General features: G+C 38.2%; 1 protein-coding gene across 1 annotated transcript in view; it reads right to left on the bottom strand.

Moving 5' to 3' along the window:
- LOC128649301 (fibrous sheath CABYR-binding protein-like) overlaps positions 1-24317 on the bottom strand; it is an 89426-nt gene that overhangs the window by 16313 nt on the left and 48796 nt on the right. Inside the window, exons 2-4 of the mRNA XM_053702500.1 lie at positions 17501-17545; positions 16575-16640; positions 16025-16078 (exon numbers count right to left, since the gene is read on the bottom strand). Coding sequence (XP_053558475.1) covers positions 16025-16078; positions 16575-16640; positions 17501-17545 — 165 coding nt within the window. The remainder of the gene's footprint in view (positions 1-16024; positions 16079-16574; positions 16641-17500; positions 17546-24317) is intronic.

Below are 24317 nucleotides of genomic sequence, written 5' to 3' on the forward strand. Positions count from 1 at the left end.
AGCATTGCGCTGGTGGATAATTGTCAAGTGGGCCTTAAGGTCCGATCTAGTTTTAAAAAGTTCGGTTCTAAGGCTGTTATTGTTCAGGTTTTGCTTGTGGGCTTTCTCAAGTGTTTGAATTCTATCTAGAAGGTAGGTGTGTCTCTCTCTGGCCTGTCTGAGAATCCTAGCTTTTCGCTTAATAAAAATGCCACGTAATACAGTTTTGTGCGCCTCCCACTCACACTGCAGAGAAGCAGTTGTTTTGTTGTTAATTGTAAAATATTCAGTGATGTCTCTTTCTATCTCTGTTAATGTGACTGGATCATCCAAAAGGGAGTCATCCAGCCTCCAAATCTTGGTTGTGATAGGGAGGTCCGGCCACAATATGGAGCAAGACACTGGTGCGTGATCCGACCAAGTTATATGGCCAATCTCGCAGTGGTTGGATAGGGAGAGTCCGTTAGCGTCAGTAAGTATATGGTCTATCCTAGTATAGCAATTATGTGGGGATGAATAAAAAGTGTAATCTTTGGTTACTGGGTGCAGTGTTCTCCAGATGTCGTGGAGGGCAAGATTGGCGAGTGTGGTCCTAACTGCTTTTAGCACAGTCCTGGGGACAGATGAGGTTCCCTTAGAAGAGTCAAGCTCAGGGTCAAATGCCAGGTTGAAGTCCCCAGCAAGAAAAAGGGTGCCCTTAACTCGGTCTAGGATCAAGTTTGACACTTTCTTGAAGAAAGCGTTTTGAGCCTGATTTGGCGCATAAATATTCAGCAGCGAAAGCTGTTGCCCAAAGAGTTGGCCCGATAGGAGAACGTAACGGCCTTCAGGGTCTCTATCAATGTGTGATGTCTGAAAGGGGATGGATTTGTGAATCAAGATGCCCACCCCCCCTTTTTTTTTGGGGCCCGAAGCAAAACAGGCTGTAGAAAAATGTGGAGTGTGCCATCTAGGTTCTTTACCCCTTTGGAAGTGTGTCTCCTGGATCATGAGAATATGACTCCCCAATTTGGAAAGTTCCTTATATGCTATTGATCTCTTGCCCAGACTGTTAAGTCCTTTTACATTTATCGTTGTAAGCTGTAGAGCATGTTCGTGAAATCTACTAGATCTACCCGTCATTTCTTGTGTCATTGGGAGGGAGGGGAGGAAGAAAAAAAAAAAAAAAAACCACCCCAAGAGGGGAGGGAGATTAAAGAAAGAGGAGAAAGAAGAAAAGTAAAGAACAGAGAGAAGAGAGAGAAGAAAAGAAAAAAGAAGAAGCTAAAGTTTTACAACTTTAGAGGTGTTGTGGATGCACACTCAAGGTGTACGAGAAAGGAACAATAGAGGTACACCAAATAAGTGTTCCTATCTGTAGTGCCAAGATTAGTTGAAGGAAGAAAGGTACTCGAGGGAAGTATCTCCCTCTCCGGCTATAGAGAGTATAGTCTTATTAATTCTTAATTCTAAAGGGACATGTTTAGTTATGTAGGGAAGGAAAAAAGGGGGGGAGGTGAGGCAAATTAGAGGAGGCTATATAAGGAGGAAGAGATGTGGGGGGGGGGGAGGTTCTGTGAGATGAATTATACCACAGTGGATTACTAGCATGATGTCTTTGAGTGTGTCAACCTGGAGATAAGATATGTGTGCAATATTAATCATAAATGCTATTCCAATATAGGGGACCAAAATCCCAGGCTATTATATAGAAGCAGAGTTTTAGCTCTGTGGGTGACATACAGGATTCTTTAATGTGGTACGGGAAGCAGAACAGTATGGAAAGAACATCTCCCTACTGGGAAGCAACAATACCCAACACTCTAATATCATTTAAGTAAATCAAGAACTTTTACTTCAGGCTGGTGAGGCATGTTGAAGACACCATACAGCCCTCCACTATTATAATATTGACCCAGGTTGTGACCCTGAGAAATCATTGATCAATAAACAAGTTTAACAGGCATAAACAGTAATACAATAACAATTGGGAACTTTGAATGAAAACAAAACAAAAAAAAAAACAACAAAAAAAAAAGAGACACACACAAAAGGTATAGTTTACCAACTGTTGTAAACGCTGTCCAGAGGGATATTTCTTATGCTGAGGGAGAGCCCATGGGGCCCTCTGTATTGAAGAAAGATACCAGCATCCCTGAAAGTGTAGAGGGGCCAGAATTCCCCTGAGTAAACAGTTCCATTGGTGCAGGCTCATCCCCTTAAGGGCAGGAAAAACCCTCCCAGACAGTCAAAAGCAGGCCATGACGGCAATCGTAGAGGGTGGAGGGGCTCCTTAAAGTGGGTTTTCACCTGTAGAAGAGGTCTGTGCAACCATCTGGATTTTCGATGAGTGATGAGCGGGATCTTTGTCCGCTGTCAAGGAAGAAGGTATAGGCAGTTCTTTGAAGGACTCAGAGTCATCACCAGGTTTGAAAATAGACGTTTTGTTGTTGCAGGTCACTATTAGGGAAACTGGAAACCCCCACCTGTATTGAACTTTATGTCTCCTAAGCACTGTGGTGATAGGTGCTAGTTCTCTTCGCTTTTGGAGTGTTGTCTGTGAGAGGTCTGTGAACAGTAAAATTTCTTCTCCAGCATGGAAGATAGGATGTTTTAATCTTGCGCAACGAAGAAGTTCCTCTTTGTCCTTGTATCTTAAAAACTTCACTATGATATCCCTAGGTGGGGCTTTTGAAGGAGGCTTAGGTCTTATAGCCCTGTGGGCTCTTTCAATGGGTATATCTTCTGCAGAGGGGTTCGCTTTTATGACTTTAAATAAGGCTTGTAGATAACCCTCTATAGCAGGAGGAAAAACTGTTTCAGACACACCTCTGATTCGCAAGTTATTGCGCCTACACCTGTTTTCCAGGTCCTCTAACTTGTCGGCGAGGCTGTTGATTTTGTGGTCTTGTTCTAGGATGTGAGCCGAGGTTTTCTGGAGTCTGCTGTCTGTGGTCACTTGCTTTTCTTCTAGAGACATCACTCTTTGGTCAAGTGCACCAATATCTTTGCGCAGGTCCCCAAATAGGGTTCTCATTTCTTGCATAATTTCCTTAATGTCTGCTTTAGAAGAGAGGTGCATGATGTCGTCTTTGGTGACATACATACTACTAGAGGCCTCAGCAGGCTGCTGTTGGTTTGACATAGGTGATGAAGAGGTTATTGCGCCTCTTGTGCAAGAGGGAGCAGAAGTCTCGGAAGGTTTAAGATAATGGTTGAGGGTTTTAGCAGGGTTCAGTTTGTCAGGTTTGGGCTGCCTCTTGCAAGGCATCACATATAAAGCAAAAAAAAAAGAAAGGAGTTGTGGGCATCAGCAAGGATATAACAAGAGAATGTGGGACACCAGTTTTTCTAGAGCTCTGCCTGTAGAAACTGCCAAGGGATTCTAGAGGTGATGTGTGATCCTGTCCACAACGTGTCCAGCAAAAGAGGAAAGGGAAAAAACTTTGTCTCTCTGCAGCAATACTTGTGGTGCTTTTAATAAAAAGTGTTAATCAGGGCTGCAGTTATGTATCTAATGACTGTTAATACTCAGTATGCCCAACAGGTCTGTAATATTTATAGCAGATCCTTATTATTTGTAACCCCCCTCTTAGCCTAAATATACAAGTGAGAGCGTGTGTTATCAGTGTGATCCGGTATTTACTCACACTGAGTTTTGCTTCTCAAACTGTCACCTCCGTAGCGAAGGCTGGGGATCTACTTGCTGCAGAGTAAATGCGGGCAGCCACGTGGGACCAAGATGGCGATCGGGAGGACCGCAGTGTCTATTGAGACATCAGAGCTCTGACTTTGCCTCCACGGCTTGCCGCAATCCTCCGCTCTCAGGCTAAATCAATAGCAGTGCTGGCTGGTTCCGGAGGTAAGGAGATAAGCACTGGTGTGCTCCGGTGGTCAGATTTTTCAGGTGAGTGTGGGGTTTGTCTGGCTGAAGGCCCAGGTATAGGAGATAGTGCCGTTGCTAACCCCCAGCAAGATCGGATACTCCCTGATCCGGATCAAGGGTTATTTCTGCTGTCTCAGGAAGGCTTATGGGGAAAAAAAGGATAGGTCACATGCCCTTTTGATTGCTTTTAGTCGGAGTAGGAGATAGGAGCTATTTCAGAAGACAGCCATCGTCCTGCGTGGCTAAACTCCGCCCCCAGGTTTTGTTTTTTTTAAATGTATGTACATTACTGTTTTAGCAGATATGACTTGCACTGGTGTGACACTGTGCCCTGGCAGGACCTGGAGCGCACACGTGTGAGGGAAACTGACTGCTATTATTTCACAATAAAAAAGTTTTTTTTTTTTAAATGTATGTACACTACTGTTTTAGCAAATATGACTTGCACTGGTGTCACACTGTGCCCTGGCAGGACCTGGAACGCACACGTGTGAGGGAAACTGACTGCTATTATCTCACAGTAAAAAAAGTTTTTTTTGTTTTTTTAAATGTATGTACACTACTGTTTTAGTAGATATGACTTGCACTGGTGTGACACTGTGCCCTGGCAGGACCTGCAGCGCACACGTGTGAGGGAAACTGACTGCTTTTATTTCACAATAAAAAAAGGTTTTTTTTTTTAAATGTATGTACACTACTGTTTTAGCAGATATGACTTGCACTGGTGTGACACTGTGCCCTGGCAGGACCTGGAACGCACACGTGTGAGGGAAACTGACTGCTATTATTTCACAGTAAAAAAAGGTTGTTTTTTTAAAAATGTATGTACACTACTGTTTTAGTAGATATGACTTGCACTGGTGTGACACTGTGCCCTGGCAGGACCTGGAGCGCACACGTGTGAGGGAAACTGACTGCTATTATTTCACAATAAAAAAGTTTTTTGTTTTTTTTAAAAGTATGTACACTACTGTTTTAGCAGATATGACTTGCACTGGTGTGACACTGTGCCCTGGCAGGACCTGGAACGCACGCGTATGAAGGAAACTGACTGCTATTATTTCACAGTAAAAAAAGTTTTTTTGTTTTTTTTAAATGTACACTACTGTTTTAGCAGATATGACTTGCACTGGTGTCACACTGTGCCCTGGCAGGACCTGAAACGCACACGTGTGAAGGAAACTGACTGCTATTATTTCAAATTAAAAAAGGTTTTTTTTTTTTTTTAAATGTACACTACTGTTTTATCAGATATGACTTGCACTGGTGTCACACTGTGCCCTGGCAGGACCTGAAACGCACACGTGTGAAGGAAACTAACTGCTATTATTTCAAATTAAAAAAAGGTTATTTTTATTTTTTAAAATGTACACTACTGTTTTAGCAGATATGACTTGCACTGGTGTCACACTGTGCCCTGGCAGGACCTCAAACGCACACGTGTGAAGGAAAATGACTGCTATTATTTCAAATTAAAAAAAGTTTTTATTTTTATTTTAAATGTACACTACTTTTTTTAGCAGATATGACTTGCACTGGTGTCACACTGTGCCCTGGCAGGACCTCAAACGCACACGTGTGAAGGAAAATGACTGCTATTATTTCAAATTAAAAAAAGTTTTTTTTTTTTTTTAAATGTACACTACTGTTACACCAGATATGAGTGGTGGCACTGGGCAAGTGGGCACAGTATACGCTGTGAGCCTGAGCTGGCAGGCAGGCTGCAATTAGATTACACAGGGAAAAAAAAGAAAAAAGCAGACTGATGTTCTAGCCCTAGAAAGGGCTTTTTGGGGTGCTGTCCTTACAGCAAAGATCAGATGAGTCCTTCAGGACTGTAGTGGACACTGAATACACTAGCCTAGCTATCGATTTCCCTATTAAATCAGCAGCAGCTACACTGTCCCTCCTCTCACTAATAATGCAGGCTCCGAATGAATCTAAAATGGATGCTGTCCAGGAGGTGGGAGGGTCTGGGAGGGAGTGTCTGCTGCTGATTGGCTGGAATGTGTCTTGTGACTGTGAGCTACAGGGTCAAAGTTTACTCAATGATGACGAATAGGGGGCGGATCGAACATTGCATATGTTCGCCGTCCGCTGCGAACGCGAACATGCTATGTTCGCTGCGAACTATTTGCGGCAGAACTGTTCGCGACATCACTAATTGAGACATGACTTCAAATACAAATTAGGAATTTTCAATGTAGACAATTAAATACGACACATTAATTATTTGTTAATGTGCAAATATTGTTGACAAACATATTAAAAATGATGGAGTATATTCATCTATGAATATTCATGAATTAGCACTTGCCTCAAAATATTTTCGGGATCAACAACACATTGCCTTAATTTGTTTCTTTCACAAGACAGCCATCAATAGATATTTCTTTATTCTTTATCATCTATGTTACAACAATGTACATGATTGACACAATCCATAAACATAAAAAATCATGGTTTTAAACTTGTGTTCTCATTCACAAACATGGTGCATCCAATATCGCGGAACAACGTAATTCTATCAAATGATGGATTTAACACCTTTGCATGTGATGTCTTACGCAACATGGCGCATCCAATATTGCGGAGCAACGTAATCCAATCAAATGACGGATTTAAAACCTTTGCATGTGACATTTTACGCAACATGGTGCATCCAATATCGCGGAGCAACGTAATACAATAAAATGACGAATTTAACACCTTTGCATTTCAATAACAAATGTATTTCTATTTAAAAAAACTAGCATGTTCTACATTGTTAACTAGCAAGCGTGTTTGTTTTATGTAATGCACAGCTTTACATAATGTAACGCTAGATAACATAATACTGTGATATGTGAAATATAATCCATTGTTGGTAAAAAATATATATTTAATTAGAATAGGAAGAATAGGAAATATTTAGGAAGCAGCATGGTTTAACATAGAAATAATGCTACTATATACATCACGAAAATGTGTATTGTTTATATATTATATGTTACCTATAGCAATATATTGTTTGATAATTAAATATAATAAAAAATAATAGAAAGAGATTAATCATCTAAAATGTGTGCACTACATACAGTAAAATAAGATGTAAGGAAAATCATAATTTATGTGCTGCCAACATTTAGATAATAGTCTGTTTTAAATATATTATATGTGTATGTTGATTTCCAAAGTAAACAATAATGAAATGTACATTATGAATGCATATCCATAAATTAAGAATTGTGGTCAGCATCACTTAAAGGGACACTGTACCCAAACATTTTCTTTTGTAATTCAGAAAGAGCATGCAATTTTAAGCAAATTTCTAATTTACTCCTATTATCAATTTTTATTCGTTCTCTTGCTATCATTATTTGAAAAAGAAGGCATCTAAGCTAATTTTTTTGGTTTCAGTACTCCGGACAGCACTTTTTTATTGGTGGATGAATTTATCCACCAATCAGCAAGGACAACCCAGGTTGTTCACCAAAAATGGGCCGGCATCTAAACTTACATTCTTGCATTTCTAATACAGATACCAAGAGAAAGAAGAAAATTTGATAATAGGAGTAAATTAGAAAGTTGCTTAAAATTTCATGCTCAATCTGAATCACGAAAGAAAATTTTTGGGTACAGTGTCCCTTTAAGGATTATCAACATAAATAAACTTTTATTACAAATTACATTAATTAATAAATAAAGAAGAAATATACAATTTAAAATAGGATAATAGGACAAATAAGTCAGAATGATAACACAGCGCCTTTGGAGCCATCTGACAAGGTGACATAGTGCATCACAGTCCTTTTAGGGAGTTGACAAGGGTAAACAAAGGCCAACATAGCCCCTTTGGAGCCATCTGACATGGTGACATAGTGCATCACAGTCCTTTCAGGGAGTTGACAAGGGTAAACAATGGCCAACATAGCCCCTTAGTAGAAATCTGACAAGGTGAAATAGTGCAACAGGCACAACAATAACAAACAATAAAACAATAAACTTTGCCAATGGGCAACAAATATAACATGTGGATGGAGGAGTTCTTCGTGGTCCCTCGGGTCATCTTCGGATCCTCGACTTACTGGGGCATCATCCTCACCTTCCTCGGCTTGAGGTTCTGCATCTGCAGATTGATGCCTTGCATCCATATGGATGAGGTGGCTTAATATGAGGTGATTAAACCACATATGCAAAAGCATGGAGTCATGCATCCTTACTAGCAACTGATGTGAACTCAGCATGGTTCACTCCAAACGTGATAGAGCCTCTACCATGCTGAGTCACAACCTAAACAAAAACATAATTTATGCTTACCTGATAAATTCCTTTCTTCTGTAGTGTGATCAGTCCACGGGTCATCATTACTTCTGGGATATTACTCCTCCCCAACAGGAAGTGCAAGAGGATTCACCCAGCAGAGCTGCATATAGCTCCTCCCCTCTACGTCACTCCCAGTCATTCGACCAAGGACCAACGAGAAAGGAAAAGCCAAGGGTGAAGTGGTGACTGGAGTATAAATTAAAAAATATTTACCTGCCTTAAAAACAGGGCGGGCCGTGGACTGATCACACTACAGAAGAAAGGAATTTATCAGGTAAGCATAAATTATGTTTTCTTCTGTTAAGTGTGATCAGTCCACGGGTCATCATTACTTCTGGGATACCAATACCAAAGCAAAAGTACACGGATGACGGGAGGGATAGGCAGGCTCTTTATACAGAAGGAACCACTGCCTGAAGAACCTTTCTCCCAAAAATAGCCTCCGATGAAGCAAAAGTGTCAAATTTGTAAAATTTGGAAAAAGTATGAAGCGAAGACCAAGTTGCAGCCTTGCAAATCTGTTCAACAGAGGCCTCATTCTTGAAGGCCCAAGTGGAAGCCACAGCTCTAGTAGAATGAGCTGTAATTCTTTCAGGAGGCTGCTGTCCAGCAGTCTCATAAGCTAAACGAATTATGCTACGAAGCCAAAAAGAAAGAGAGGTAGCGGAAGCTTTTTGACCTCTCCTCTGCCCAGAGTAAATGACAAACAGAGAAGACGTTTGTCGAAATTCCTTAGTTGCCTGTAAGTAAAATTTTAGAGCACGGACTACATCCAGGTTGTGCAGTAGACGTTCCTTCTTTGAAGAAGGATTTGGGCATAAAGAAGGAACAACAATCTCTTGATTGATATTCCTGTTAGTAACTACCTTAGGTAAGAACCCGGGTTTAGTACGCAGGACTACCTTATCCGAATGAAAAATCAAATAAGGAGAATCACAATGTAAGGCTGATAATTCAGAGACTCTTCGAGCCGAGGAAATAGCCATTAAAAATAGAACTTTCCAAGATAACAACTTTATATCAATGGAATGAAGGGGTTCAAACGGAACGCCCTGTAAAACATTAAGAACAAGGTTTAAACTCCATGGTGGAGCAACAGTTTTAAACACAGGCTTAATCCTGGCCAAAGCCTGACAAAAAGCCTGGACGTCAGGAACTTCTGACAGACGTTTGTGTAACAGAATGGACAGAGCTGAGATCTGTCCCTTTAAAGAACTAGCAGATAAACCCTTTTCTAAACCTTCTTGTAGAAAAGACAATATCCTAGGAATCCTAACCTTACTCCAAGAGTAACCTTTGGATTCACACCAATATAGGTATTTACGCCATATCTTATGGTAAATCTTTCTGGTAACAGGTTTCCTAGCCTGTATTAAGGTATCAATAACTGACTCAGAAAACCCACGTCTTGATAAAATCAAGCGTTCAATTTCCAAGCAGTCAGCTTCAGAGAAGTTAGATTTTGATGTTTGAAGGGACCCTGTATCAGAAGGTCCTGTTTCAGAGGTAGAGACCAAGGTGGACAGGATGACATGTCCACCAGGTCTGCATACCAAGTCCTGCGTGGCCACGCAGGTGCTATTAGAATCACTGATGCTCTCTCTTGTTTGATTCTGGCAATCAATCGAGGAAGCAACGGAAAGGGTGGAAACACGTAAGCCATCCTGAAGTCCCAAGGTGCTGTCAGAGCATCTATCAGGACTGCTCCTGGATCCCTGGATCTGGACCCGTAACGAGGAAGCTTGGCGTTCTGTCGAGACGCCATGAGATCTATCTCTGGTTTGCCCCAACATCGAAGTATTTGGGCAAAGACCTCCGGATGAAGTTCCCACTCCCCCGGATGAAAAGTCTGACGACTTAAGAAATCCGCCTCCCAGTTCTCCACTCCCAGGATGTGGATTGCTGACAGGTGGCAAGAGTGAGACTCTGCCCAGCGAATTATCTTTGATACTTCCATCATAGCTAGGGAGCTTCTTGTCCCTCCCTGATGGTTGATGTAAGCTACAGTCGTGATGTTGTCCGACTGAAACCTGATGAACCCCCGAGTTGTCAACTGGGGCCAGGCCAGGAGGGCATTGAGAACTGCTCTCAATTCCAGAATGTTTATTGGCAGGAGACTCTCCTCCTGACTCCATTGTCCCTGAGCCTTCAAAGAATTCCAGACGGCACCCCAACCTAGAAGGCTGGCGTCTGTTGTTACAATTGTCCAGTCTGGTCTGCTGAATGGCATCCCCCTGGACAGATGTGGCCGAGAAAGCCACCATAGAAGAGAATTTCTGGTCTCTTGATCCAGATTCAGAGAAGGGGATAAGTCTGAGTAATCCCCATTCCACTGACTTAGCATGCACAGTTGCAGTGGTCTGAGGTGTAAGCGTGCAAAGGGTACTATGTCCATTGCCGCTACCATTAAGCCGATTACCTCCATGCATTGAGCCACTGACGGGTGTTGAATGGAATGAAGGGTGCGGCAAGCACTTTGAAGTCTTGTTAGCCTGTCCTCTGTCAGGTAAATCTTCATTTCTACAGAATCTATAAGAGTCCCCAAGAAGGGAACTCTTGTGAGTGGAACGAGTGAACTTTTCTTTTCGTTCACCTTCCATCCATGTGACCTTAGAAATGCCAGCACTAACTCTGTATGAGACTTGGCAGTTTGAAAGCTTGAAGCTTGTATCAGAATGTCGTCTAGGTATGGAGCTACCGAGATTCCCCGCGGTCTTAGTACCGCCAGAAGAGCACCCAGAACCTTTGTGAAGATTCTTGGAGCTGTAGCCAATCCGAATGGAAGAGCCACAAACTGGTAATGCCTGTCTAGGAAGGCAAACCTTAGGTACCGATAATGATCTTTGTGAATCTGTATGTGAAGGTAAGCATCTTTTAAATCTACAGTGGTCATGTACTGACCTTCTTGGATCATAGGTAAAATTGTCCGAATAGTCTCCATCTTGAACGATGGAACTCTTAGGAATTTGTTTAGGATCTTTAAGTCCAGGATTGGTCTGAAAGTTCCCTCTTTTTTGGGAACCACAAACAGATTTGAGTAAAACCCCTGTCCCTGTTCTGATCGTGGAACTGGATGGATTACTCCCATTAACAAGAGCTCTTGTACGCAGCATAGAAACGCCTCTTTCTTTGTCTGGATTGTTGACAATCTTGACAGATGAAATCTCTCTCTTGGAGGAGAGTATTTGAAGTCCAGAAGGTATCCCTGAGATATTATCTCTAGCGCCCAGGGATCCTGAACATCTCTTGCCCAAGCCTGGGCGAAGAGAGAAAGTCTGCCCCCCACTAGATCCGATCCCGGATCGGGGGCCCTCAATTCATGCTGTTTTAGGGGCAGCAGCAGGTTTCCTAGTCTGCTTGCCCTTGTTCCAGGACTGGTTAGGTTTCCAGCCTTGTCTGTAGCGAGCAACAGCTCCTTCCTGTTTTGGTGCAGAGGAAGTTGATGCTGCTCCTGCTTTGAAATTACGAAAGGAACGAAAATTAGACTGTCTAGTCTTGGCTTTGGCTTTGTCCTGAGGCAGGGCATGGCCTTTACCTCCTGTAATGTCAGCGATAATCTCTTTCAACCCGGGCCCGAATAAGGTCTGCCCTTTGAAAGGTATATTAAGCAATTTAGACTTAGAAGTAACATCAGCTGACCAGGATTTTAGCCACAGCGCCCTGCGTGCCTGAATGGCGAATCCTGAATTCTTCGCCGTAAGTTTAGTAAGATGTACTACGGCCTCCGAAATGAATGAATTAGCTAGTTTAAGGACTCTAAGCCTGTCCGTAATGTCGTCCAGAGTAGCTGAACCAATGTTCTCTTCCAGAGACTCAATCCAGAATGCCGCTGCAGCCGTGATCGGCGCAATGCATGCAAGGGGTTGCAATATAAAACCTTGTTGAACAAACATTTTCTTAAGGTAACCCTCTAACTTTTTATCCATTGGATCTGAAAAAGCACAGCTATCCTCCACCGGGATAGTGGTACGCTTAGCTAAGGTAGAAACTGCTCCCTCCACCTTAGGGACCGTTTGCCATAAGTCCCTTGTGGTGGCGTCTATTGGAAACATTTTTCTAAATATCGGAGGGGGTGAGAACGGCACACCGGGTCTATCCCACTCCTTAGTAACAATTTCAGTAAGTCTCTTAGGTATAGGAAAAACCTCAGTACTCGTCGGTACCGCAAAATATTTATCCAACCTACACATTTTCTCTGGTATTGCAACTGTGTTACAATCATTCAGAGCCGCTAACACCTCCCCTAGTAATACACAGAGGTTTTCCAGTTTAAATTTAAAATTTGAAATATCTGAATCCAGTCTGTTTGGATCAGAACCGTCACCCACAGAATGAAGTTCTCCGTCCTCATGTTCTGCCACCTGTGACGCAGTGTCTGACATGGCCCTAATATTATCAGCGCACTCTGTTCTCACCCCAGAGTGATCACGCTTACCTCTTAGTTCTGGTAATTTAGCCAAAACCTCAGTCATAACAGTAGCCATATCCTGTAATGTGATTTGTAATGGCCGCCCAGATGTACTCGGCGCTACAATATCACGCACCTCCCTCTGAGCGGGAGATGTAGGTACTGACACGTGAGGTGAGTTAGTCGGCATAACTCTCCCCTCGTTGTTTGGTGAAATTTGTTCAATTTGTACAGATTGATTTTTATTTAAAGTAGCATCAATACAGTTAGTACATAAATTTCTATTGGGCTCCACTTTGGCATTGCAACAAATGACACAGGTATCATCCTCTGAATCAGACATGTTTAACACACTAGCAAATAAACTTGCAACTTGGAAATACAATTCAATTAGAATAATATTAAAACGTACTGTGCCTTTAAGAAGCACAGAAGATCTATGACAGTTGAAAATTAATAAATTGAAACAGTTATAGCCTCAATCCTTGTAAAAAACACAACTTTAGCAAAGGTTTAATCCCATTAGCAAAGATAACAAATTCTGAAAGCAGGAAACAAATTACAGAATAAACGTTTTTTATCTCAGTCAAACTATAATTCTCACAGCTCTGCTGAGAGAAATTACCTCCCTCAAAATAAGTTTTGAAGACCCCTGAGCTCTGTAGAGATGAACCGGATCATGCAGGGAATACAATGAGTTGCTGACTGAAATATTTGATGCATAGTAAAAGCGCCAAAAAACGGCCCCTCCCCCTCACACACAGCAGTGAGGGAGAACAGAAACTGTCAGAAAACAGATTAAGCAACTGCCAAGTGGAAAAATAGTGCCCAAACATTTATTCACTCAGTACCTCAGCAAATGAAAACGATTTTATATTCCAGCAAAAACGTTAAACATAATCTCTAGTTATTAAACAGCTTTATGTATTTCTTACAGTGTAATTCTAGTGAAGTACCATTCCCCAGAATACTGAAGTGTAAAGTATACATACATGACATTATATCGGTATGGCAGGATTTTCTCATCAATTCCATTGTCAGAAAATAAAAACTGCTACATACCTCTATGCAGATTCATCTGCCCGCTGTCCCCTGATCTGAAGTTTACCTCTCCTCAGATGGCCGAGAAACAGCAATATGATCTTAACTACTCCGGCTAAAATCATAACAAAAACTCTGGTAGATTCTTCTTCAAACTCTGCCAGAGAGATAATAACACACTCCGGTGCTATTTTAAAATAACAAACTTTTGATTGAAGATATAAAACTAAGTATAATCACCATAGTCCTCTCACACATCCTATCTAGTCGTTGGGTGCAAGAGAATGACTGGGAGTGACGTAGAGGGGAGGAGCTATATGCAGCTCTGCTGGGTGAATCCTCTTGCACTTCCTGTTGGGGAGGAGTAATATCCCAGAAGTAATGATGACCCGTGGACTGATCACACTTAACAGAAGAAAATAAATATTAAAAATTATTATTAATTACAGAACATAACAAAAATATAGCAAAGAGACATTGTACTAATTAAAATACAAATCAGGATTATAATAAAACATGCTATAGAGAAGAATTACACATTAAATATGTTCTTTATAGATAAACCATTAAGATATTAAATAAACTAAAAACCCTATTGGCAAAACATTATTTCTTTGGTTTATGACACACTGGGAAAAGTGTGGTGATAACAAATGCAAAATATTGGCATATACTGTATATATAATTTATATCCAACATCTAGGCAATTTAATTTAGATAATAAAAAAAGAGGATAATAATTTCATAAAATGTAAATATGAAACATTTACATTCATAAAATAAAAAAAGTTTGATAAATAAACTTTCCGATTCAAAATCAATTTATGTATAATTAGATCAGTTTAATGTCCCTTTAAGAATGTACGTATGTTCTAATGTTGATTTGTAATGATACTTACATCGGTGGCTGGGAGGGAAAATATGACACCCAGGACATGGAAGGTGGGGATCAGGGAAAATGTGTTGGTGGGGAGAGATGTGGCGAGGTAGGGCATGTTGGTCCTGCTCCGGTAGAGCCTGCACAGGTGGTAAGGCTGGAGCCTGGGCAGTTGGTGCCTGTGCAGGTGGGGCAGGAGCAGGACAGGCAAGACGGGGAGTGCAGCGAGGGGGGGCAGGGGGCTGGTTTTGGGAAGGGGCAGGACAGGAAGAGCAGCAAGGGGGGGAGGGTGATGCCCAGAAGTGGAAGGTCCATCTTAAATATATAATACAATTTTATAAATGCATATATTATATGTAAATATATTATTATATTGAAATAAACTTATATTCACCATCATTTTAAATCTGTATTAATTTTCTCCTAAAATATGTATACAAAGTCACAATATTATATATAATAATGTTTAAAGGTATTGATTGATTTGAAACAAGTCTAATTTATAATAATATATAATTGATCCTTGAAACTCTGATTGCTCACTGGTATTTTTCATGGAACGTTTGATCAATACATTAAAAATCATATTTTTCTAAGTCAACATTATGTGCTAATCTTTATGATTTTACAATATGATATTTCTCTTTTTGATAATATATCAGTATGCATGTATGCATTTGATATTGAAATGCCATAGAGTTATTTTAGACACATGCCCGTGGATTGACTTTGGAGACTCCACCAATTGGATAATATTGGAGTTTTTAATATGATCAAATCTAAATGGCCACTCCACATAGACTTTGAAACAAGGCAATCACTGATTACCATATAGATTAAGATGGTTGCCTTTGTAATCTTAAATATAATTATTTTAAGCTTGATGGTTCAATCAATTACTATTCAGAATATATACACGGTAGATACGACGTTCATATTAAATATTAAAAATAGAATGGTATCTATCTGACATTACTTTTACAGAGTATGTTTTGTGAATATATCTTTTACATTAGGATTAAATGTATGTCATCCCAATATTAATAGACACAATCAGAATTGAACTTTTTAGCTTAGAGGAATATTAATATTTGTCTGAGTGAAATGGACAGTCGGCACATAAATCATTTTCAAATCCCTTTATATATCATATATCATGAAATTAAATCAATAAATTTCAACATGATTATGTTTTATATATACTTAGAAGTAGCTGAGAAGCTCAGAACAATGATGACATAAGGAGATGGTCTGCATCTAGGCACTCAGATGATTAGCAATGACTGTCTGTACAATCATAAGATGATTATTGGTTGTTTGGATGTAATATGCATGTGACTTCATGATGTCATTCATGACAATTTATACATAAATGTGCAAATAAATCCATAATTTCTATGTTCATGCTGCATGATATACAAATAGTCTATTTGAAAATTAATGGAATAATATATTTAAAGGGACCAAGCTGTAGACTTTAGTTTTATTCAATAGCATGATTTGGAAACAATACACGTTATATACATGTTGTTATATATATTTGACATACCATCAGACTCCAAGGGAGATACATTCTCCTCCATAGCACATTTAACATCCATATCTGTAAAACATAATATGTTGTGTACACGTTAAAATCAAATATAATAACATGTGTTACTGGTGCTCAAGGACACACATTAATGTTGCATTAAATAGATACTGAAACAAAGTTATGAATTTCATAATTTCGATGGAGCATGCAATTGAAATAAAATATATACTTATTGATGATTAATAATTAAATGGAATTGTCTGTATTTTGTAAATCCGGAAAAAAGCATAGTACACAGAACATTCATTAGTTATCATGTGTGTATCGCTTGATGATTGTTGTCTACATTTATACAACATATCAACTTGTGATATCCATGTTCTGAAGCACCAAGGTGCAGACTAAGAAGCTTTGAGATCTTAATATTAAAATAATAAAATAAATATATATAATTAGAGGAGTATATTATACGTTTTATTCAAATGGAATGCTTCATCTTAATCATGATCAGAATATTTTTGCAAAAGACACCTTTAATATGAATGAGTAAATGAAATGGACTTACCAGCATCCTGCAAAGGCAGGTCTGCATTGGTGCTGGATCCCTCTGGGCTTGTCAAATTAACTTCAACTGATATAAATAATTATTAGGTAACACAATGTGTACATCAGCTTTAAATATATTATTTTGTATTATAAAATCAAATCATTCTAAACTATTTAAAGTAATATCTTTTTTGAAATGTGAAGACTAGACCACTAATATGAAAATTAAATGCATTAGTTCATCAAGGTGAGTGGAAAGAAAATGATGTCTTTCACATATGTCCTATTTCTTAAAATATTAAACATACGATTCTTATCATATTAATCTATTGCATATCTAAAAATAACCATTGGTCCCTGTTTCTAAATAAACACAGACAGAGAATTAACACTTTGAATAACAACTGGTGACAACTAGAGTATAATACATGTGGCAAATATCTATAAATTTGTGCAATGTACAGTAATCTGGTTTCTGACACAACACATATTGATCACAATGCAAGACATGAGATATATTTTAAACTATGTCATCATGGTGCTGTTAAAATATGCTTATATATAAAGGTAATCTGAGAGTGAAAAAAGTGATTTAAATCACAGTATTGTTTCATAAAAACAGTGTAATGATTAATAAAGATATTTTGTATCTTTAGATAAATTCAATATCAATATTTGAGAATGTCACCCAGGTGCTGAATCCAAAATGGGCAAGACCCGAATATTACATTTAAATAAATATAGCAATATTCTGAGGAATATCTTCGAATACTAATAAATTGTGATTTTGATTAAAATAGAATTCGATCTCTGAATCGTGATTCTTCTTTTTAAATAGACTTGAAATCTAATTAGAGGATCCATGTTAATATAGATCAATGTGAATGTATTAGGCAATTATATGCCCAAATTTGTAAGCAAAAAGTGAAGTATAATGAGACATACCAGACTGGGACAAACCCGAGCTTAAGGGTCCAGCAGCATCCATATCTGTAAGATATTCAATCAGTATTAGATATCATTAATACAAATCATAACTTTGACACGAACAATCATACATTGTTTTTCAATTTGACAAAGTTAAACATATTTTAATTCTTCACGAGTTTGTTGTTTTTTAAAATGTATTTATAAATAAAGAGATAATGTATGTTTCTTTAAAAGCTTTTATGTTGTTGACTGTCCCTTTGAGTCATTTTATGTATTCTTGCATTGTCATCAATTGTAATACATTGATCTGTCAATTTTTATTTTTATATTGCTAGTATAGCTTTTGTAATTTAGAATATTGAAAATCTGGATACTGTATTCTTAACATTTATACTAATTAATGTATACATTTGACAAACATGTCTAAAGTAATGCCACTGTTACAGCAAACACATATTAACGTATCTGCGCAATTATATCTTTCATGATCATTGTGCAATAATTGAAAGCGTAATTGCGCATCTGTGATTATTAATTGATGCAGATCTAGTAGTGTGATGAGTATAATTTTTAAAGCTTTCAAATGTATTTACAATTGTGTGTATCACGATATTCTAATAGGATCATTATAAAGATTTAATGATACAAATTCATATTTCTAAGTTTTGTATGAATAGATATTCAATGTATGAAATGGCGGAGGGTATGTATTTCACGGATGCGCAATTCCATTTTAGCTCTGTGACGCATATTCAGGAGAGTGCAAGAAAAATAATTATTCCTATTTGATGTCTGACGAATCTAAATTCAGATGTCTACCATCATAGGTAACGTCTGTTGTGAGATCTATATAGGTTGAATATATGACTATATACACATTGCTTAAATATATACTCAGATATTAAAATATTCTATAAAGTCTGATCTTTAACTGGTTCAGCCTCTGTTGTGCCTTCTCCCAGGTCACCGATTGGAGCTGCACTGGCTTCCGGGTCGGGAGTTTCAGGACCAGCAGCTGGGGACTGTGAGGAGGTTGAGAACCAGGGTGCAGCAAATCTCCGGGGGAAACGGATATTGAGGATGGTGCATAAAGTCTCCTCATGAGGTTGTAGGACAAGTTTCCGTGGGGGTCGGCCTGGATCCTCACCTCTCTGATGGGTACTAGTCCACTCCCTCATGAGGCGGACTTTATTCCGCAGCAGCAACCTCATATCCACGACTCTCCAGATTATTTTCTTAGAGCTCCACTGGACGTCTGCCACTACATTCACAGAAAGGGCAACAGACACCTAGACGGCCCTTTTGACTGCCCCAGTCATCAACCTCTTCTGAGCCCCAAACAGCTGCGGATAAAACTCCCCGACTGCGTACACCAGTGCAGCACTTTCTTGTGAACCTGGGAGACATCCTGGCTAACAGGCATTAGAGAACTGACAAAAATAGCAATGTGTAATGGACTTTTATATGGGTAAGTAAACATGAGATACACCATGGGACATCTGATTGGATAAAATAATGTAATTTTGTTAGCATGTCTGTGAGGCTATACTGATTCAAGTCATGTTTGTGTGTTGAACTCTAATTGGCCATTACTTAATGGATCATGGATTCATATATTTGTAACTTCCATACACATACCTCCTAGGGGTGCTGTTACTATATTTGGCATTTAGACTTTTCTTTAGACTTTATGAGATTGGAATGCGTATATTTGACGCATATATAATATACGGAATCATTAAATATTAATATATTTTGTTGACTAGATTTTATTTTTAATCATGATAGTAAATATAATCCAGTCACATTAGTAAATGTTTGTCACATTTCAATGTTTACTATTGATCAATAGATGTGTAACATTGTTCTAGTCATTTTATAAAAAGTTTACAAATATTTTTAGATTCAAAAATGTAAATATTGTAGGTTTTCATTGTTTATTAAATAAATATCGTGACTCATAGTGAAGTATTGACAGTGCTCTTTTAAATGTATTTACAATCCCAACAATACACATTTATTGTGTGCTAAGTGACAGTGTGTGAAATTATATTCAACTTTTCATAAATGTGTATCTCGTGTTGAAAGATACGTTCAGTGTGTGAAATTATATTTTACTTTTCATAAATGCGAATCTCGTGTTGAAAGATACGTTTACCATGCTATATTTCAATAATGGTGAAATGTGTTATTCGTATTTATAATGAGAAAATAAAGGGACATATATTTTTATGGAAATTAAACGTTTCTGGTCCTTATTTATAAAAATCAAATAGAGCATGTATTTGTCTGAAATTTTCACATATTTTCTTTTTCACGGTGTCTTTTGTTAAGGAGCAGATATGCAATAGTGTGAAGTATCTAAAAACATCTGGCTAACCATTGCAACTATGCATTGTTGCCAACCCACAAATAAGCAGATATATCCCAGTAATGCTTTGCTGCTCATAAGCCTATGCATATGTTTTTTCAAACTTGGGATAACATGAGAATGAACTATATGTGATTATCTAAGTAAAATTTTATTTTAGATTCAAATCTGCTTTGTCGGAAATCATGGAAGATTAACTTTGGGTTGCATGTCCCTATCACTACAAATGAAAAAGCCATCATAAGTGATTAACTATAACTAAATAGTTGACATATTTACTTTTACTATATTGCTCTTCTCATTGATGAATGCATGTAATACCCACTATTCTAATAGTAAATATGCAATGTTAATTTATTAAAATAAATATGCAGTCATGTCTAAATATGATAATATATTTAAATAGATGAGTGTATACCACGTGAAAGGTTATATACATTTAAAGGGACAGTAAACCAAAAAAGTAATTACTTTAATACACATTCCACATTTTGTCATACTCGACCCAGTTATATGAATATACACTTGACCTGTGTGAGGACCTTGTATGTAAACTGGCCACTTATCTCCATCCTTTGATGGAGCTTTTTAATGATTCAATGCAGACTCTTAAAGGGACAGTATACTTTAATATTTGGTTCACTTAATGTGTTTACAATTCCTTATTATTTAATCAGCAGCAGACTATATAATGTATGAAATTAAATTGTTACGGTTTGTATAAGAATTCTTATTTTGTGTTTTGAAGCCACAATAAAATAATCTATTTGTCATTGCGGACCTATGCAAAAATTAATTAATTAGCGCAACAATTATTTTGCTGCCATTACAAGTTTTAAAAAAGATAAATATCATGTGCGTTACGGAAAGAGGCCGGTCACATGCACGAGCACAAGCAGGTATTCCCCATAGAAGTCAATGGAGGCTAGAAATTAAAAGAAAAAACTTCCAACACTCCTGTTGAGCGTAAAGTGAGTGATTCATGTCATTCTATTAAAAAGTACCTGGAATTGTGATAATTTCATATTTAAAAAATGTTTTGTGTACGTAATCTGCTGTATATTGTTTGTATGTATCGATTTCTACATGTATGTAATGATATTTGTACGTAGATGTAGCTAAATGAGAGTAAGTTCATGTATGTCTATGTAAGTCAATGTAAAATGGGTTTGTGTGCATTTTTTTCTAACACCCGAGATCTCGTATCTTTTATCCGTTATATTTTTTTTTTTTTTAATTTAAAAAAAATGATTAAAAATTGTAGAGTGTTTGTATGAGTGTAAGTGTACTTTGTATAATATTTTTGAAGTGATTCATGAATGTTTTTGGTTAACTACTGGTTTTGGATAGCGTTATGGATTTGTGGCGCTACCAAGGTTTTTTGAAACTTGCAATGGCTGCGTTAGGGAAAATGATGCATTATGGGCCATAACGCTACTATTTGGGTCATAACGCTCAACTTATAATCTAGCTGTTTGTTTTTAAAAAGGTGGAAAAGGTATTGTATTTGATTATTCAAAAATCTTGAAAAAGTGGTGCAGATTTTTTTTTTAAAAAGTATATAAAAAATAATGTGCTCTAAGTTATTAGTGCATGTAATTTTATGACTAGTGACCCTGCACTGCTGTGTGTTTAACCCCCCTGCAAAAGGTTAAACACAAAGTAGAAGTAACACTTGGGACCTGCAGAGCACTGCAGAAACCACAGTTGAGCCAATCAGCAGCACTAGTTATACATCTGAGTTGTGCAGCTAGTGCTGCTGATTGGTTTCCACTCACAACTGGTAGTGCTCTGTGTGTCCCGAGCAGCACTTCTACTGTGTTCTTATTTTAACCCCCCTGCAGGGGTTAAACACACAGTGGTAAAGGGTCAATAATCTTAAAATGATAATTTTTTGACTATTATGGCCATTCAATAGACTAGAATAGAACCCAGTGTTAGAATTAGAGTTGTTACTGATAAGCAGTATTGGCAGCAGTTGAGTAACCTACCATTTGTTTAACTATTGTTTAAAGCCTGCAAACCGCTAGATGTTTTAAGGGACAGTGAACACCTTGTAATTACTAGACATTTCTGTTGTCTTGCTATAGAATAATATATCTTCCAAACCATAACATTTTAAAAACAAGATAACATCTGGTTTACTACAACGGTTTTTCAAAGTTCCAACTATACCCAGCATTTGCCTTATTTAGAGGAGACAATCTGGGTTTGAGGCTGGAGACAACAAGACAAACCACTGTCATCGAGTTAGTATAAAGTGATTTGTTTTGCAGTTGTTATCTGGTAAAGCAAATTAGCAAAACATATGTAGCAGGGTTAGCCTTGAAAGTAAGCAGGTACATTTCCAGATCTGAAACGTAAAAATATTTAAATGTAAGAGCTAAAAGACATGAAAGTTGTGAATGTAAGGGGGGGTACATTATTAAAGCATATTGCAGATTTTATTTTATTATTATTATTATTATTATTATCATCATTATTTTATTATTAATACACATAACTAAACATCTTATATAAAAACCTCAAGATGTTTACTGTCCCTTTAACTTCTCTAATGTATTATCTAAAATTAGACAAATTTTGTGATATTAAGGGCTAGATCTTCAATACCAGGCCATACACTGGCATAATTGTTACTATACTCAGAGGCGTAACTAGAAACCACAGGGCCCAGGTGCAAGAGTCACACCCCACACCCCCAAAAAGTGAATTTGATACATATAATTTTTTTTTTAACATTTAACACAGAAAAAAAAATGTGAATCAGATGACATGTCTACAAAAAGAAGGTACCCTGTGCCGGCAGTGTTTTAGATGGTCTGACCCCCTATTACTGTAAATAGTGAAACTGTTTTACCCACCAGTACTGTATATAGCGAGTTAGTGACACAGTCTGTAATCTGCCGTTGAGATGACTGGCCTGACACTACCCGCCACAGTACTTTATAAAGTGACCACAGTAGTCAGTGACATGGTCCAGCCCCCCATACTGTACATAGTGGTACTGTATAGTGACACTGTTTACCCCCTGCCCCCAATGCTGTAGTAACAAGGTCTGTAATATTATGGTTCCACAAACATACACACACACACACACATACATGCATAAATACACAGTCACATACATAACCTCTGTAGTCAGAGACAGAGACACTAGTGAAGCATCACATCACATTCACATGATATCAGTGCAGGCAGTGGCAGGTCAATGTTTTTAATTAAAAATATATATATATATTTTTTTTTAAGCTGGGCCCCCACCCTCGGGGGTTCAGTCACAGTTGGGACCTCTTCACCCCCTGTAGTTCCGCCCCTGACTATACTACTGCTACAAAGAAGACAATTTAAACACAATGACACATTATAAATTGCATTGCATTGCATGCTAGCATTCCCCTCCTTTTCCTTCCAACTATGCAAATGATCTCTGTGCTAGGGCCTAATGTGAATAGTTACATAAACAATAATTGCTATTTTTGATGCCAAAAATAGGTGAAATATGCAAATCAGTAACCAGAAAAAGCTGTTCTTATGAGCTGCCTAATCGTAAATGAGATCTGTATTAACACTGGATGCAAAAGATAAAGCAAATTGCTAGTACAGTAATCTGATTATAGGAACATCCTTTTTACGCATACCAAAATGACTTTACAAAAATAGAGTCAGGAGTTCAGTGGGTCAAATGGCCACCTCTTTTATCATTGGTGTGGTTTGAATCACACTTAGGAAGAGTTCACTATTGGTCAAGTCATTGAGGTAGATTTACCAAAGATTGAGTGGACATGATTCGCTGGGGCAAGGGCCATCAATCATCCCAATCATATTGGAGCCGGATGATTTCAGTCTGCCACCTAAAAGGGACAGTCAACACCAGCATTTTTGTTGTTTAAAAAGATAGATAATCCCTTTATTACCCATTCCACAGTTTTGCATAACCAACAAAGGTATAATAATACACGTTTTACCTCTGTAATTACCTTTTATCTATGGTTCTGCAAACTGCCCCCTTATTTCAGTTCTTTTGACAGTCTTGCATTTTAGGTAATCAGTGCTGACCCCTAGGTAACTTCCTGTGCGTGAACTCAATGTTATCTATATGACACACATGAACTAATGCACTCTAGGGGTAGAAAACTGTTAAAAGGTCTAAGAAATTAGCATATGAGCCTACTTAGCTTTAGCTTTCAACTAAAAATACCAAGAGAACAAAGCAAAATTGGTGATAAAAGTACATTGGAAAGGTGTTTAAAATTGCATGCCCTATTTGAATCATGAAAGTTTATTTTGAACTTAACTGTCCCTTTAACCCCTTAACAACCAAGGACGTGTCAGTTAATGACCAAGGACGTGCCTGACATGGGTTTTTTACCCACCGATGCAGAGAGGGCCACTCTGTGGCTCTCTCTGCATCGGCCATTGATGGTGCCGATAGTTGGGGGATGAGAACAGCATCAGGGA

This window comes from Bombina bombina, chromosome 2 (assembly GCF_027579735.1).
Source record: "Bombina bombina isolate aBomBom1 chromosome 2, aBomBom1.pri, whole genome shotgun sequence".
NCBI lineage: Eukaryota > Metazoa > Chordata > Amphibia > Anura > Bombinatoridae > Bombina > Bombina bombina.